At 40.2% G+C, this 17,356-nt stretch overlaps 1 protein-coding gene across 1 annotated transcript in view; it reads left to right on the top strand.

Annotated features, from left to right (window-relative positions):
* prkcbb (protein kinase C, beta b) overlaps window positions 1-14,488 on the top strand; it is a 90,313-nt gene extending 75,825 nt beyond the window's left edge. The window contains exons 16-17 of the mRNA XM_006798042.2: window positions 4,867-5,007; window positions 9,739-14,488. Of these exons, the coding sequence (XP_006798105.2) occupies window positions 4,867-5,007; window positions 9,739-9,915 (318 nt within the window). The 3' untranslated portion in view covers window positions 9,916-14,488. The remainder of the gene's footprint in view (window positions 1-4,866; window positions 5,008-9,738) is intronic.
* Window positions 14,489-17,356: the final 2,868 nt, after the last annotated feature.

Raw genomic sequence — 17,356 nt, 5'->3', positions numbered from 1 at the left:
GGGCCTCATGAGGACAGTCGCAAGTATGAAGTTGAAGTTTATTCATTCATCCATTTTCTTCCACTTATCCAATTCAGGGTTGCAAGGGGGGGGGGCGCTGGAGCCTACCCCAGCTGCCATAACACAAAGAGACACAACCATTCACACTCAGATTCACACCTGTGGGCAATTTAGAATCACCATTTAATGTAACCCCACTAGCTGCATGTCTTTGGATTGTGGGAGGAAGCAGGAGTACCTGGAGAGAACCCACACAGTGTTGGGACAGTGGCAGGGGGAGTTTGACTGCTGCTGTCAAACAGCGGTCCTGAGATCAGAGAGGACAGAAACTTCCCGTGGAGCAGACGGGCAAATGAAAAGCAGGGCCGCATGATCCGTCTGAGTTTTGGGGTTTTAAGTAGGAGGCGTCAGAAATGTTACCACAGTGATAACTGGCCTGTGGCAGCCAAGAGTTCATAGTGACGTCACCCTTGGTGGCACCAAGAACCTGCAACCTGGGAGCACCTGGCCAGTCTCCCTGGAGCTGTTCTCAGCTCTCTCTTCTCTCCATCCATCCAGCACTGTGTTATTTGTTTGTTTGGCCTGGTTATTTTAGGTTTTACACCATTCAACATTATGCATCCTTAACATTCAATCCCCTATCCAAATACTGACACGTTGATAACACACCTCATGAAATATTATGGTTTTTAACCCCGATCAGTTAATAATGTGTTTGTCATGGCCCTCGAGCCAGACTGTGACACTACTGATGATGTGTTGCTGCAATAGCAATCCTGCTCTGTATGAGAGGAACCGCGGGTTGGTGTATGTGTTTGGTGTGAAGCTACCCTCTGAAGGGTTATTACCGAACGCCTCTAAGTCAGAATCCTGCCTAGATGCATTGATATCGCAGCGCTTTGGATCTTCAGTTGATCTCAGTCTCAGATGGCCCATCTCCAACATTGCAATCATGTAAATGATTTCCATCTGCATGGGATGGGTCCCTTCTGTGCTTACATGGAAAGCCAGAGGCAGGGAGAGGAGCAGCAAGGTCCTCCATGCAGAAAAAATGGAGGCATCAGTGAGAACAGAAATGATACCAAGTCAAATACAACATGAAAAGGAGCTGGGGTGGAGGTGGGTTGCAAAGTGGCTTGCGTGTATTCATTAAAGAAGTTAGCCTGCCAACACAGATACATAGAGCCCGCTCTATGTACGTTTTACTAATTGGATGCATACAAATGTATACATACAAATGCAACCAGCTGGACTACGAGATATTTGTGGAAACTTAAAATATTGGTGACTTATTGGGTTAAAACTGGAAGCATACCCTTCAAAATGAAGACTGCAGATGTACATGGTTAGTATAGGCAGATAACTTTATTCCTGTTGATCTATGAGAGTTTCCGGTATTTAGTCAAATCCAAGGGAAATTACATTATACATTGACAGCATGTCAAACTAGTGTTTGCCAGATGGTAATTGTCCATTAGTATAGAGATGAGGGAAATCCTGTCATTTTCACATATGCCATTATTATCCGCAGTCAGTGGCCCAATTTTAGTTTGGCTGCTATGTGGTCGACTGAATACGATGCTCTGTCTTTCTCCTGATCAGTGAAAAAGGGTTTGTTCATATTCACTGTAGTTTTTCTTTACAGAAAACTAGCTGCTGTGCCTGTACCTACCGTTCAATAGGTGACAAGTTTGGGGTTTCACTTTTAAAATGAAGTCACTAAAGGGATTTTAATCTACTGTAGGACAGCTGTGTTTTTTAAATGTGCCTTAAAACTGTTGCTACATGACAAGAGTCAGATTATAACACACTGATGTACAAATAACTGACAAATGTGATTCTTCAGGTCTTTGACACTGTCCAGCTGTCCAGTCTGTATCTGTTCATTCAGCCTATGACAGCAGGGTTAGACTCCAGTGCCCGGTGACCCTAAACCAATGGCCACAGCATCTGAATCAACTCACTTTCATACAAATCAGACAACTCCCAGCATTAGTGGTCAAGTACACCTGTATATATATATATCGCTATGCCTGTTACTTTAGACGTGTGTGTATGTGGTAGAGAAAGTGGATTTGTGTGCGCGCCCATGCATTGGCGCTGCCAATGTGTTTCATGCAGATTCATGCGCATGTGCAAGCAGTGCAAGATTGACTGACCCCTGGAAAATGTTATTCTAGCTGTAATGTAATGAGTTATGACTGCTGCTCCTGAGGGAGGCACACCCCACCCACACACACACTCACTGTAGAGGTTTTGTGTGGACAGACATTATAAACGGTCTTTAATTACGCCTGCGGATGACTACTGTGGCAAAAGAGGAAAGAAAGACAACAGTTATTCATTTGTCTGCAGGCTGTTACTTGGTGGCTTGTATTTGCTCCCCAGGGACAGGCATGCAAGATGACAGTAAAATGGAAGGATGGTTAAAATTAAGAATTAAGAAACTCTAATAACTATAATGAGCTTTTTCATAAACAGCGATGAAAGTGGAAGAATTGTGGTTTAAACCCAGGGCAGGAATCAGGAATAAATGAGATGAAACTTTAATGATTCCTAAGGGGAAATTTGGGGCACTGGAGCAGCACACTGTTGAGCACAGATCAGATTTAGACTCCTCTTGCAGGTTAGTAATATGGCTCCTACTTACTTTATGTAACTGTGTGTACACATGAAAATAAAAAGTTGTAAAATCATGAGTTTCCTGAAGTGTAGTTTCCTGTAGTTCTGCAGATCATTTGTAACTTGGAAATGGTTAACACTTAAAACAACATTTTTCCTTTGGCAAAGACGAAATGATTAAACAGCTCGTTTAACGTTTTGGCAACACCAGAAGCATTGCTCCAGGGCTTGTAATGTTAGCTGTCGGATCACTATATCATTTTGATCCACACTAAAATATCTCAACAGCTCTTCAGTGGATTGCAGTGAAGTTTTTTGCAGACATTATGAGTTCTTGTATTGTAATTGCGTTTAGACTAATGATCCACAACACCTATATAAAAATTCAAAAAGCATCACCAATTGGTTTTTGAAGCCTGGAGTCCTAGCTGCAGGGTTATGACTGAACACCTCTAAGTCAGAATCCTTCCTACATGCACTGATGCCATATTAGCAGGCCCATGACTGGACTGGTCATCATCTTTGTGATTACTTTGGTCACCAGTAGTTTGTATGAAAGACGGTAACTTTTCTGCAAACACTCACCGGCTACCCGCCAAGCAGTAGTGAAAAAGTGTAAAGTGTGACACACACCGTGAACAAAGTAAACCCTTTCAAAACACGGTGGTTGCAGCAGTAAGGCGCAGTTTCATTAGCACATGCCGAGTAGTTTGACATCAGTGATCTGCCATGGACCAAAGCAATCACAACCCACATAGCAGACACGTCTGGCCCAGATCTGACTTCGGGCATGGTAAGTGGTATGTCATCCAGATATGGGCCAGGCCTGGCGTAGGTGGCACTGTTTATGTGATGCCATGCCACATCTGGCCCGGTTGTAGTTTGGTTTATGTGGCCAAGGCTCATAGAAAACAGGTCTTCCCCGGATCCAGCATCAAGTTGGCACTTCTGACTGACCCTATGTCATGGCAGGGTGTATGTCAACCAGATGTGGGCCAGGTCTGGCAATGATGTCAATGTTTATGCTATGGCATGCCATATCTGGCCCGATTGTGGTTTGGTGTATGTGGCCCAGGCCCATAGAAAACAGGTCTTCCCTGGATCCGGCATCAAGCTGGCACTTCTGACTGACCCTATGTCATGGCAGGGTGTATGTCAACCAGATGTGGGCCAGGTCCGGCAATGATGGCACTATTTATGTTCCTATTTTCCTATTTTAGTTAGAAGACCCAGATGCCATGTTGCAATACTATACTGCTATGGTAGCCAATGTTTCAAATACAGGTTTGACAGGTTTGTGAGTGTACACTTTATCCAAAACCTAGTGAGGGTTTACTCATGTTTACCACCAGGTGGCTGTAGCTCAGGAGGTAGAGCAGGTCACCTACCGATCGGAAGGTTAGTGGTTCGATCCCTGGCACCTCCAGTTTGCCTGTTAAGAGTGTAAATGTGTGTGAATGTAGTTAGGAAGCACTCAGTTTAGAGGTAGTGTGTGAATGTTGCATGTCATGTAGAGCACTTTGAGTAATGTGAGGAGTAGAAAAGCGCTATATAAGAATCAGTCTAAAGAGTTTTGTCATGTTACTTTTGCACTATTATGTTCCGGCCAGACATGAAACTGTTCTGGACCACCACAAGACCACTGGTGTGTCTGCAACTGGCCTTGTGCTGGCCCATGTGCGGATTACCTCTAGCAAACTTGATCTGGGCCACCAAAGGGCCGTCATTCTTTGCAGTATGTGGACCATGTGTAACCACATTGTGTGGGCCAGATCCGGGCCATACCAATTTTGCTATGTGGGAAGGAGGTTTCTGGTGAAAAACCCTCTTTTAGACTGATTTCACCTACGCTGCAGCCGGCAACTTAAACCAACCAATCAGGAACCACACATTTTTCATTAGTTATCAAAAGTTGCCAGGGAGACACCAACTCGTCTCTTGGCCTTGACTTTATTTTCTCAGTTATAGCTTAAATCCAGTGGCAGTTAGCACTTACAACGTCATCATATTTGCTAAACATCAATATGTTAGTATTGTAAATGTAAGGTTTACTTCACAGCACAGATGCATGAAAATGCAGCCTCACAGAGATGCTAATGTGGCTACTAGCTTTTTTTGCAGTGTCAAGACTACCAGAAAGGTAGAAAGATGAATAAACATTCACTTTAAAAGAATTTAAAAAAAATAAGAAGAAGAAGAAAGGTGGACACACAGTAATCGTTTCTCGTCTCCATGTCTGCACAGCTGATGACAAAGCATCCAGCGAAACGCCTGGGCTGTGGTCCAGAGGGGGAGAGAGACATCAGAGAGCACAGCTTCTTCCGCTACATGGACTGGGAGAAACTGGAGAACAAGGAGGTGCAACCACCCTTCAAACCAAGAGCTGTAAGTCCGTCCCCGCCAAACCCGACATGACCGCAGATAAGCATGTGCAAGTCACAAGTCGCACAATAATAAGTGCGCAAAATACTAGTAGAGTAGTAGAGACGTGGAGTTTAATTCATTAGAGGTTAAACTCATAATAAAAACTCTCTCTTCTCTTCTTTTATTCTAATTTCCTTCCTATTTTCTTTCAACAACTACCTTTCTCTTGGCTTACTCATCTTTTCACTATCAATGTGATGTTTCTGTCTCTTTCCTTTCCTTTAATTTGGGACAATGCACACAGGTAAGTCTCGAAATGATGCTCATGATGTTGACAGTGATGCTGAAGGATGTGTGGCGATGAGGGCAGCGTCGGTGATGATAACAATGCCAGGGACGTTGATGGCGAAAACACTAAAAGAGGCTCAGTGATGAACGTGGGCTAGATGAAAATATACTGGACATTGACTGCACTTTTGGATGCACATGCACAAAATTGGCAGCTACAGTTTGGTGCCGTTGAAATAAAAGAGCGTTTGGTTTCTCTGAGGTTAGCCTGAGTTTAGACTAAACCTCCAGGGGATAATAAGTCCGTACAGAGCAAATGTGTTTGTGTTGTTCGTTGTTAGACTTCTTCTTTTTTTTAAATTACGACAAAACAAGTTTGATCATGAGCCGAGTCAGAATGATGTCATCTAATGCTCACACAAACCCCAGCCACGCAGCCTGAGGCCACAGTGCTGCTAAAGAGTTTTTCAGAGTTGAGCTTTTCCTGCAGCCTGTGGTGTGTGTGTGGACCAGTAATGCTGCAGTGTGTCTCTTTATTCAGGACATTTGTATGTTCTCGTGTGGTAGAGGTCTCCATTAGAATCTGTTTTTTTTAAAGACTTAGATGTGTTTCTGCAGAGTCACACCGTCTGTTATCTGATCTCTTCTCCTCGCTACTTTTTCTCCCTTTCTCTTCATCTCTCTCTTTGTTCTGTTTGATCTCGTCTCTCCAACATCTTGTATCTTTCTCACCCCTGCCCCGTCACTTGCTATTTTCTCTCTTACTGCCTTTGAGTGGCGATAATAAATAGGTTTGGAACCATTGCGTTTACGCCACAACAAAGTTTAGTTCGGTTTAGCATCTGAAGGCAGTTCTTTGATCTTTTATGGTGCTATGTTGCCAGATTTCTTTCAGTAACCTGTGTTGGGTTTTGTCTCTGTGTTATTTTAAGGAGGCTCTCCTTTTATTTCTCACTAAAAGCCTTATCACCACGAAGACGTGCAGCAAAAAGAAAAACAAAACAAATTCCCTCAAACTTGAATTATTTTATCTTTAACTCATAAGAGTTTAATCTTTTGTACAGTACTGTGTAAAAGTCTTGAGCTACCCCCCATATATGTTAGTTTGCAACATAAATGGAAATACAGTCTATAAACAAAAACAGTTTTAACTCTCTTAGGCAGCTTTCTTGTCAGTAGTCTTTAGGAATAGTTCTCCAGACTTCTTGAAGGACATTCAAAGCTCTTCTTTGGATGTTGGCTGCCTTTTCTTCTATTCTCTGCCAAGATGATCCCACACTGCTTCGATCATGTCGAGGTCTGGGCTCTGGGGAGGCCAATCCATGACTGATAGTGTTCCACTGTTTATTTTGCTCTGCAGGTTGCTTCGGCTGCCTTTGAAGTGTTTTTGGGATCACTGTTAAGCAAAAGAATGAAATCATTTCCAATCACACGCTTTCCAGATGGTAGTTTTTTATGTTCATAATTCAATTTTGACAAGATCCCCAACATCACTGGCTGAAATTAGGCACCAAACCAGAGCCTCCTCCATGTTTTACAGATGCAGACACTAACTCTTTGAACCAAAAATCTCAAATTTGGATTCATCACTCCATTAGATCTGTTGCCACTAACTTTCAGTCCAGTTCTTGTATAATTTAACATACCACAGCCTTTTCTCCCTGTTTCCCTTCCTTAAGAATCGCTTCTTGTCACCCACTCTTCCACCAAGACTATTTCCACCCAGATATGCCAAGTTTTTGACCGATAGCTTTTTGGAATTGACCTTGCTGATGCAAAAATACTGTTTGATGCCCTTCAAACTGCTTTATCTTGGTCATTGATGCTGAATGATGTGTTTTTCTAACAGGCTACTAACAGCAAAGTGCCTAAAATACAAATTAAAACTGTTTCTTTGTCTGAGTAGACAAAAGACTGATTCATGAGTTGAGTAGTTTTTATGCTTGAATGATTCACAGGCCAGTATTCAGTGGTCTATCAAAAAAAGAAATTCTCAGAAAATGGTTAGAAACAAAAACTCAACTGAAAATTAGGGAAAAAGCAGCCAAAGAAAAAGGTTTAAAATTTCAGAAAACCCAAAGAACTCTTGCTCAAGACCACTTAAAAAAAAGACGAGAGAAAAAACAATTCCTCTGAGTTTAAATGTAAAGAAATGAGGGGTTACTCAAAACTTCCGTACAGTACTGTTTTATTTACCATATAACTCATAATACTAATCATTAGTATTATGATTATCTTTTACATTTTCCTTATGCAACACATTGTTTGCTTTATTAATAATAAACAAAATTCTTATGCTTATTTTGCATTTAAAAAATGTGAAAAGGAGCAGCTTTAATGAGGAAATAATAGCATGGAAAAATAATTTGTAGGAGACCTACAAACATTTATAGTAAGTTTGTTTCTTTAATGCTGTTTCGGTGTGGGTTGTTGTTTCTGGAGGATATTTGATTCCAATAGGCCTTATTGGTTTGATCAGGAGTTAATTTCTTATTATTTTGTTGATCTTTGTCAGTTTGTGGCTTTATGTGCTACTGATGCTTTAATGAATTAGCTGACAAACAGGAGCTGTTGAATTAATGAATGACTGACCGATCATCCAACAGACAGACTGACTGGCTGCCTCCTTCATCCACCCGACATCTAAAAAAATGTTCCAACTACCATTTTTTGGTAGTTACTGTATCACTGTGCCGTGTTTCCACTCATCTGTCTTTTCAGCAACCCAGTGTCTGTCTTTTTCTCCATCATCCTCACAAAGATATTATCCATCCATCCATCTTCCCACTACTCCATCCATCAAGCCATCTGTCCTTTCATCTACACATTTTATTTGTCCTCTATGTTCACGGTTGTTTCGTATATATTTATTTGCATGCTCTGTGGGAAGTCTCAAATGAAACCTGGAGTGCACTACAAAAATCTCACAGTAGTATACAGTTTAAACTATTACAACTTCTAAATAATATAGTAACTAATACTTTTGTCCAGTTTTTTTTTCTTCTAAAGGGACAATTCACCCAAAATGAACCCTGTTACATCTGTGGTGTCCCTCGGGTTGTGGCTCTTTGACTTTCCATAAACTTCTAAACTTTGTGGCACTCATTTTATTTCCCTTCTCGACTGATTTTTCCCATCTGCCTCCCCAAACAGGTTAAACAAATGTGAGTAATTAGCTGCAAATACTACTGACCCTGGCGTATTTCTCATTTCACATTATTTCCCCAAACTATAAACACTTTGGCTTAATTTCATTAGGTTTTTTTGGAGTTGCAGAGATTTAATGAGTTTGTAGTTTTCCTCTGGGTGATGTTGTCAGAGGACACTGAATCCTTGTTGTGTTAATTAAAGCTCAGTGCAGTGATGGAGATGGGGGAGGGGGCAGGAAGTAGCTCAGCCCACCGTCCCTGTGAGGGATACTGCCGGGAAAAATATAGTTTTCAAGTTAATAACTAGTTTTATGTACTTAGATGGGAACGCATCTCAAGGGTATATAAGCTTGATTTGGCTTCCCAATGGTCAGAGGAAGGAAAAAGAACAAGAAAACAGATTCCATCTGATGTAAATTGGACACTACGTAAAGGAGATTATTTCACTCTGGCACCAGTTACGTCTTTGTAAGTGCTCACTGTTGCCGAGACTCAGATTGGATCATGAAAGCCACATGTCAAGGGTTTCAGTTAAGTGTCACATGTAGGATATTGTGAAGGTTAGTAAATTATTTTGGCAAACTGCACATTTCCTAAGCAAAAATCCAGAGCCTTTTTTCTCAGTCCTGATGATCTGATTTGGTCTATCAAATCTCTGCAGGTCTCCACGGCTGCAGCATATAATTAACCCACAATTACACCAATAATTATCTTGTGGCTTTAAGCCTTTTCTAGTGCGGCTGTTTAGAAATCCATTTAAATCCAAGTTTTGCAACCACTGTCCTTAAAAGAAAGCAGAAAAATCTGTTCGTTTGTTTGTTTTTGCCAAATAAAGGGAAAAAGTCCACACGCCATGCATTAATGCTTGCATGGTCACCAGTTCGGTGTAGTGCACTTCCACAGGCTGTTTGAGACTTCAGTAACCTTGTTTGGAAGTTTGAGTTGAAAATGCTTCAAATATTTGAAAAAGGGAAAGCATACCTGAGGCGTGCTTCATTTATCTTCTCCAAGAAGTGATTTACTCTTTTCTTTTTTTCACTTCTAATTAAAAAATGGCATTTCATGCATGACTAATGGAGAGTTAAATCAAGCGCACCCCAAGTACTGCCACTTGTTCTGATATTTGAAACCTTGTTCAAAGTGATGTCATCTCACACCCTGGTTCAACCTGCCATCCCCCCCTTCTTTTGTTTTCCTCTCCTTCTACCCCCCACCCAACTTTGATCCATCCACTCCTATCCATTCCCACTCTTCCCCTTCCCAAATCCCCCCCTGCCTTGTACTCCATCCCTCCCCGCCCTCCCTCCCTTAACAGTGTGGACGAGATGCCGAAAACTTTGACCGTTTTTTCACACGCCACCCGCCGGTGCTGACCCCTCCCGATGAGGAAGTGATTCAGAATCTGGACCAAGACGAGTTCCAGGGATTCTCCTTTATCAACCCAGAGTTCACAGGAAATGCTGCTGCCACCACTGCCACCGAGCAGGCTTGATTACAGCTCACGCATGGACACATGGACACACACGCAAACATACACAACTGTTTCTTCAGGATCAGTCCCTACCTAACCGAGATACACGCACGCATGCGCAAACGTGCCATCTTAAATTTCTGATGATTTCTGATGCTAGTGTCGTTAAACTGACAGACAAAGTAAGGTTTTATGAGGAGAACACACATTGTTCACACTGTTGCAGCTTGGATAATTCGTTGGCCCCTTCTTGAGATTTAAAAGCTTGATTTCGTGTGCTGTAGCACGATTTAATTACAGACTTCATTGAGAGCTTTGGATAAATGCATTTATACAAATTTGTCACGATTAAACACAATCAAATCACAGCTGTAACTTAGTACAGTGCAGCATACAGTATGCAGTTAGCCTTTTCTTAGCACTGAGAGGGTTATTACTATACATCAATCACCCGCAACATTAAAACCACCTGGCTTATATTGCCTAAATCCCTCTCATATCACCAGAACAGCTCTGACTCATTGCAGACACACAAGAGTCCCTGAGATGTCCTGTGATATCGTGCACCAAGATGTCAGCAGCAGATTGTGTAAGTTAGATCTGGGGAATTTGGAAGTTAAGACCTTGAGCTCTTTAAAAGCATTCCTGAAGACGTTTTGCAACATTATGCTGCAAAGTCAAAAGCTGCTGGTGTGTTATTCATTTCTGCTGTCGGTGGTTTAAGTGTTGCGGATGATCGTTCTAAACCAGTTTAGAACAATAGCGTGCATGACACAGTACATACCAAGAAGCATCTGACGTGCTTTCTAAATCTGTCTTTTTTTGCATCTTGGGTGATTTTCAAATTGTGTTGCTTGCTGTGTGAACAAAGAGTTTGGGTTTAATTTAGCATGCGCAATCAGATAAAGGATTAGAAATTAATTAGGATCTTTTAAAGTTCATAAATCATGGATTTCGAAACCGAGGGACCAAAATAATTGGATTTCATATAGCACAGTTAGGGTGTGACTAAAAGGGTGATTATATTTTAATAAATGCATTTACTAAAACTTTTACAATCCAACTATAGGATTTCACAACTAAACAACTGCGAGACGTCCTGTGTAACATAGCTTTGGCACTCCATTTTCTAACTTTTATTCAGGTGGGAAATGTGATTTAGCTTTTCTTTTACCCATTCCTCAGCTTTTCCAGTGCATTTTGATAAGCCTATAATTTTAGTGTGCTTCTTAGTGGGCTTATATTAATAATAGTGTCTGTGTGTTTATACCTATAAACTGGAATGCTTGACATGCATGCATGAGTTTCTATATCAAGAGCTGCCCTGGACCTTATCTCCCAACTGCATTTTAGCATATTTGCTCATGGAGTATTATTTTAATAATTAATACTGCGAGTTTTCAGGTTTGTACCACAAATATCAGATTGTATGTAATTTCTGTCCATAAAAAATGCTGTTGGGAAATGTAGTCTTTACCGAGGGTTTGAGTCAGACAGATAAATAATGCCATTTCTTGTACTCTGATCTGATGTCTGTTAAGTAGTATTTAAGCGATGAAAAAGGCTAGCAGTTATTTCTTTGTGTTTTATAAAAGCATGATTCCAATATCTGACCATTTGTTTACAGTGTGTGTGTGTGTGTGTGTGTGTGCGTGTGTCGGTATAAGCGTGTTTTGTGTTAGGGAATAAGTACTGTCTATGCAAACACACTTATGTGTTTGCATTTTTGTGAGTCCATACAACCTTTTACTTTTGTTAGCGTGGTAAATGTCGGGAGCCCTCTTTAAATCGAGCAGTATTAATGTGTTAGAGTCAGAATAGAAAAATCTATTTGCATTTTAGGAAAGAAATAAAAGAAATTAGAATAAAATGTTTTACTAGCAGTCAAAGGTACATCTCTTTCTAGTCACAAGAGTGATCCAAACCCTTTAGAGACCAGTTGGCAACCTCTCGCAACCTCTGGTCACTAGAACTGGTTGGCAAGTGGTTGCTAACAGTTGGTAGGTGAAATTGGTCACAAAGAGGGTGCTACACCAAAAACTTGATCCTTGATTGCCACAGTCACCCACAGTTTGCAAAGAAGACACTGGCTTCTCTGCAATCAGTCTCCAACTACTTTCTGACTGGCAGTGAAACTTTAAGTAAATTTGACACAAACTGGAGACAGTTTGGCCTTTCTAGTTTTGCATTGCACTTCTCATGGTTTCACTGCTTCAGTTGGTGAGAGTTTGAAGGAAAGTTTTAAAGGTGAGCAACGCAATCCCAAGGAGGTTTTTGGTGCAGTATCATCGTATACCTCTTTTAGATCAAGTTCACATAGCAGTGCATCAATCAATCTCTAGCATCAACCAGTTGACGAGTATCCACTCATATCCACTAATATCTACTGGTATCCACTGGTATCCGCTCATCAAGTGGTTGATGCTAGGGGTCACAGGTTGGTCTCTAGGTCTGTGCGGCTAGGGCTTTAGAAAGTCCAAAATCTTTAGTTTGGATGAACAGTGATGCCAAATTCCACCTCTGTAGACCTTGGAAAGCACCACCTCAAACACACAGCTGATTTGCAGTTTAGGATTTCTTGTCTGAAAGTCAAAAGTGGGCCCAGGTCTCTGCTGTCAAAATGCATGTTTAAGTCCTTGAGCATCTTTAAAAGTCACTTAGCCTATGAAAAGTTTCTTTAAGTACAGAGAAACAGAAAATCAGAACAATATATCAGGCTTTCCTGGGTTTTTGGTCTACTTTTCTAGAAGTAGGAGTTGAGGTTTAACCCACTGTGATTTGCTGTCTGTGTTTGCCATAAGAATTACTGGGACAGAAGGTAATGTTACAGTAGGCCTCCTGAAGTAGAAAACTCTGCGTTTTCTTTTTTGTTTTCCCTAGCGAGCAATAATCCTGTTAGTGATTTACATATTGAGGCGGTGAGGTTAGCAGTACGTCTGTTCAGCTCAGGCTTTGTGTCTCTTTGACTCTAGCCACTTATTAAGAGGGACAGTGGAGGAGGTCGTTGGGGGGGTTTGTTTGTCTGCAAAGTTGGTGCGTTAACACTCTGGTTCAGTAACTTTCTTCTTCTATATCTGCAGCTGATGGTTTTTGTTCTGGTGGCAGTTGGAGGTCTTCAGGCATCCACTTGATCAGAGTTGAATGTGATCTTTATAATGCATATTTTAAATGTTAATTATTGTTATTGCCATCAAACGTAACTCTTTAAAATGAGTTTAGGAGAAAATATCAAGCTTTTTTTTTTTAATTGACCTTACTTGAGATTGGGTAGAATATATCCTCTATGTCCCCACCAAAATATTGAAAGTCTTGGTGCAGGAGGTACCATTTACTTGCAGATCCACTTATTATTTGATAGCTAAAAAAAAAAGCAACTGCAGGAATGTTTAGATCCAGTATAATTATCCTATTCAAATATAATTCCCTTTTGTGAAAATTATTTGGCACACCTGGATGTTTGCTTAGGTTTAGGGGTTCATCATTTATATTGGGATTAGGTGATAGATTGCAATTATCCTGTCGGCTTCAGTCCAAACAAGCGATGCTAGCAGATTGTAGAGGTTTGTGCGCTGCGTAGAAATGCTATCATACAGTAAATTCACTTGAATGAGTGGCAGCTATCTGTGATGCTACGAAGCTTTAAAAGATAACAGTAAATTAATCATATGTGACAACTATACTCACAGTAATGTCTGATTTAGCTATAGTTGCACATACTCTGGGCTTCTTCAATGATTGTCATTTTCTTAATTCATTACTTTAAAAAAAATGGTAAAAATAAAAGAGCCCTGTCACCTACAGATAGAGTAAAGATTGTGTCTAAGGTGAGGAAGGGTTAGCAGGAAACTGACATCGCTAAGATTTTTTATTATCATCATTTTGTCGCAGAATACTTTAACACACGGTCCCTCTAATCCAATCAGATGCGAGCAGAGACAGAGGCCTATAATATACCGTAATTTGGCTTTTGATTAAAGCGGTCTCGTTTGGATGTCTTTTGATTTTAAAGAACATTTCACAGTTTTCTATCGTTTTTCTTGAGTGTGAATGAAAATGTGTTTTATGACTCGATGTCACTTGTGTCTACTTTCTATGTCGAACCACCATTGTCAGTATTTATTTCAGCCACTGAAATCTAACAGCAACAGCAAATATAGAAATATATATAATGAAACATATATATTACTGTTAAAAACTGATATATACATATAATTATACATGTGGAGGGGAAGAGAAGTCTTGCTCCAGGATTTGTGTCTGTTTCGATGATTCCTTCCTGCTGAAGGAGAAGCAAAAAAGGACTGTGCATGAAAAAAACAATTTTTTTTTACCTTTTTTATTAGTTAGATATGATATATATTTAGCATATTAGGATGATCCATGTTTTCTGTGTCAGCAGTGCTTCAAAGACTGTGTGATTCCAGCTACTGTTATTAACGTTATGTATGAGCATACGTATATACTGAAAAAAGGAAAGAAAAAATGCTTTAAAAATGCTTTCCATGTGCCATTCTTTTTTTCTTTTTCTTTTTTTGCTTGTTTTTCAAGAAAAGCCGACATACCCAAAATAAAGAATTTCAATGACGCATTACAAGATGTTTAGTGTGTTTTCAAGTGCACTGTGTACGTTTTAATCTGCTGCAGGAACTGTCTGTGGCTCCGTGGCTCCATGCTTTCATATTTTTTATTTCAGCCCCTCATTTACTTGCTCTTTATTCGTGTCATTCTCACACAAACGCACGCTCTGTTTCTGTCCGTGGAGACCGAACTGATTTGATTTTAAAAGAGAATGACGGGACGGAGGACAGTGAGAGAGAGCAAAGGAGGTAAGAAGACAGAGAGATTAGAGTGATGAGGGCTGACAGACGGGGGTTTTGCTGAGCAATTGGAAAAGAGAAACAATATAAGATGAAAAGGAGAGGGCGGCATTGAACAACAATGAAGGGAGGCAAGAAGAAAAAAGCATTAATAAGGGACAGTGGCTGGGAAAATAAGATGGAGGGAGGGGACAAGGAAGCGAAGCGAGGCTCCACGAAGCGATGCAGGCGGCTACGACAGGCTGTGCATATTTCATAGCTGCCACTTATCATAAGAGCCTTTTCCTGATGGGGGAGCGTAGGTCTGATGACTTCAAGGAAATAACATGCAGAACACGGCCTACATATACACAGCCCTGCTGAGCCACTCAGCCGCTTCTCACCGCCTCTAAAGCTGCTCGCAATCCACTGTAGTCAAGCAGCTGCTGCTCCTGCACATTTACTTTTAATAACTGTATCGTGCACCGTTTATTTCTCTTAGTCCATTTCAGTGTCAACAAGTGTGGAGACCGGCTAGATGCAGAGTTTGTGAACCATGTCTGACCTGTGCTAGAGTGTGATGGGAAAACAAATGTCCTGTGAGAAACATCAATGAATCATCTACATCAGTTCTAGTTTTTGCTGGATCGAGCACGGAACATGTGACCGGTGTTCCATGGTAACAACAGCTGCTTTTTAGTGTTAAACAAACCTGATGAAGCTTTCACCCGACCTCAGATATGCATAAAATACTGTATATGTATGGGCTCAAAATGTGGTCATAAATATTTTGTACTTGTAAATCAGGATTTGTATGTGTAAAAAGAATTTGTGTGTGTGTAAAAAAGATTTGTGTGTGGACTTAGCCAAAGAAAACCCTGTTCAAAACCCAAAACCCAGTTCAAAAAAAAGCGCCCCTCCGACAGCCAAACCCATCTGTTCTCTGATTGGATTGTTACATTTGTGATTGACATGACATTGACCAATCAGATGAAAGGAAGAAAAATAGGGTCAAAATTCGTACTTGTAACTTGCAGGGTTTTTTTTGGCTAAGTCCACACACAAATCTTTTTTACGCACACACAAATTCTTTTTACACATACAAATCCTGATTTACAAGTACAAAATATTTATGACCACATTTTGAGCCCATACATATGAGAGTATCAAAAGAAAGGTATTTTTCATTGTCAGTAATACATCTACTTTTGAAGCAGTCTCCAAAAAAAGGCAAATGCCTTCCAAATTACCCGGGAACACAGCGTCGCGTCTGTATGTAGCAATTTACAACATACAGGTATAAACGTCTACTGCTTCAGCAGTTAACCTGATTTATTTTGCACACGTACAGTTCCACATTTATACGCTGATGTTAAAGTACTTTGGCTCAGGCAGCAGCCATCGGCTCTGTGACTCTTGTTGACATTTTATCACAGAATGTCGTTAATTTTTTTAAATCAGTGTTTCCTCTACATAAACACATTTGTAATGTTGTTTCCCCCAAAATGATAAATAGTTTGACATTTATGGAAATACTCAGACTTGTTTTCCTGCTGAGTTAGATAAGAAGAGTGATTCCACTCTAGCGTCGATCCTTATGAAGCTGGAGTGTACCTTAAATAATCAAAAGAACGTTTTCTCCGAGTCTAATTCTTCTACCAGCACTACTGATGCTTCTTAATTAACAGGTTACACGTACACGGGGTCTTTTGAGGCCGTGTTCTCTATGAGGTGCAATACATTTTAGGTATAAAGATAGAGACCATGCGGAGCTATAAGCATGAATAAATCTAATAAAACAAATTTTTAACTTACTATACAGGACAACAGTAACCTCTCACTGAATCGTGTCGGACTGATGAATAAGAGGACCGTGACTCACTGAACATTTTTTTATTTATTTTTTTTAAAGAATGAAAGCAAAAGATATTTTATTAATTGTGAGTCGTTGTTTTTTTTTTTATATAAGACTTGTAAAAAATTTAACAAGGACATTAGACAAGTGCACATAAACACTCTAAAAAAATAAAAGACTATAATTAACACATATGCAAAGACTGATTATAAGTTTAATTGTATGGTTAAAACAAATGTTAAAGTTCCACAAAGACAAACCTTTGCTAGGAACTTGTTGCACCATAATTTTGCTTGGATGTGTTATGAGCTGATTCAAGCAGCAGAATTAGACTCAAAACTGAATAAACTAAAATTGGAAAATGCTGCATGATAAAGTAAGTTTAAACACTTTCTATCCATATTCTTGAATCACAGGTTTACTTTACAAAATGTCATGCATCTTTACAGCCCTTTCTTTATAGTGTAAATTTATAGTCACCAACCACTTCTTCAGGTCTTTGGTCACTTGGTCAACTACCTGCTAACACAAATGTTTAAACAGCCAATCACAAGGCAGCAACACAGTGTATTTAGGTATGTAGACATGGACAGAACTGGCTGATCTGCTGGGATTTTCCCACAAAAACATCTCGATGGTTTACAGAGAATGGTCCAAAGAAGCGTCAGTTGTCTGAGTGAAAATGTCTTGTTGATGTCAGCAGGCTCATAGCAAGGCAACAGTAATTCAAATAACCACTTGTTACAGCCAAGGTATGCAGAAGAGCATCACTCAGCACACATTACCTCTAACTGAGGAGAGTGGAGTTTCA

This window comes from Neolamprologus brichardi, chromosome 4 (genome assembly GCF_056152115.1).
Source record: "Neolamprologus brichardi isolate AB-2024 chromosome 4, ASM5615211v1, whole genome shotgun sequence".
Taxonomy (NCBI): domain Eukaryota; kingdom Metazoa; phylum Chordata; class Actinopteri; order Cichliformes; family Cichlidae; genus Neolamprologus; species Neolamprologus brichardi.
Note: the sequence above shows the minus strand (reverse complement) of the source record. Positions and strands in the feature narration are given on the sequence as shown.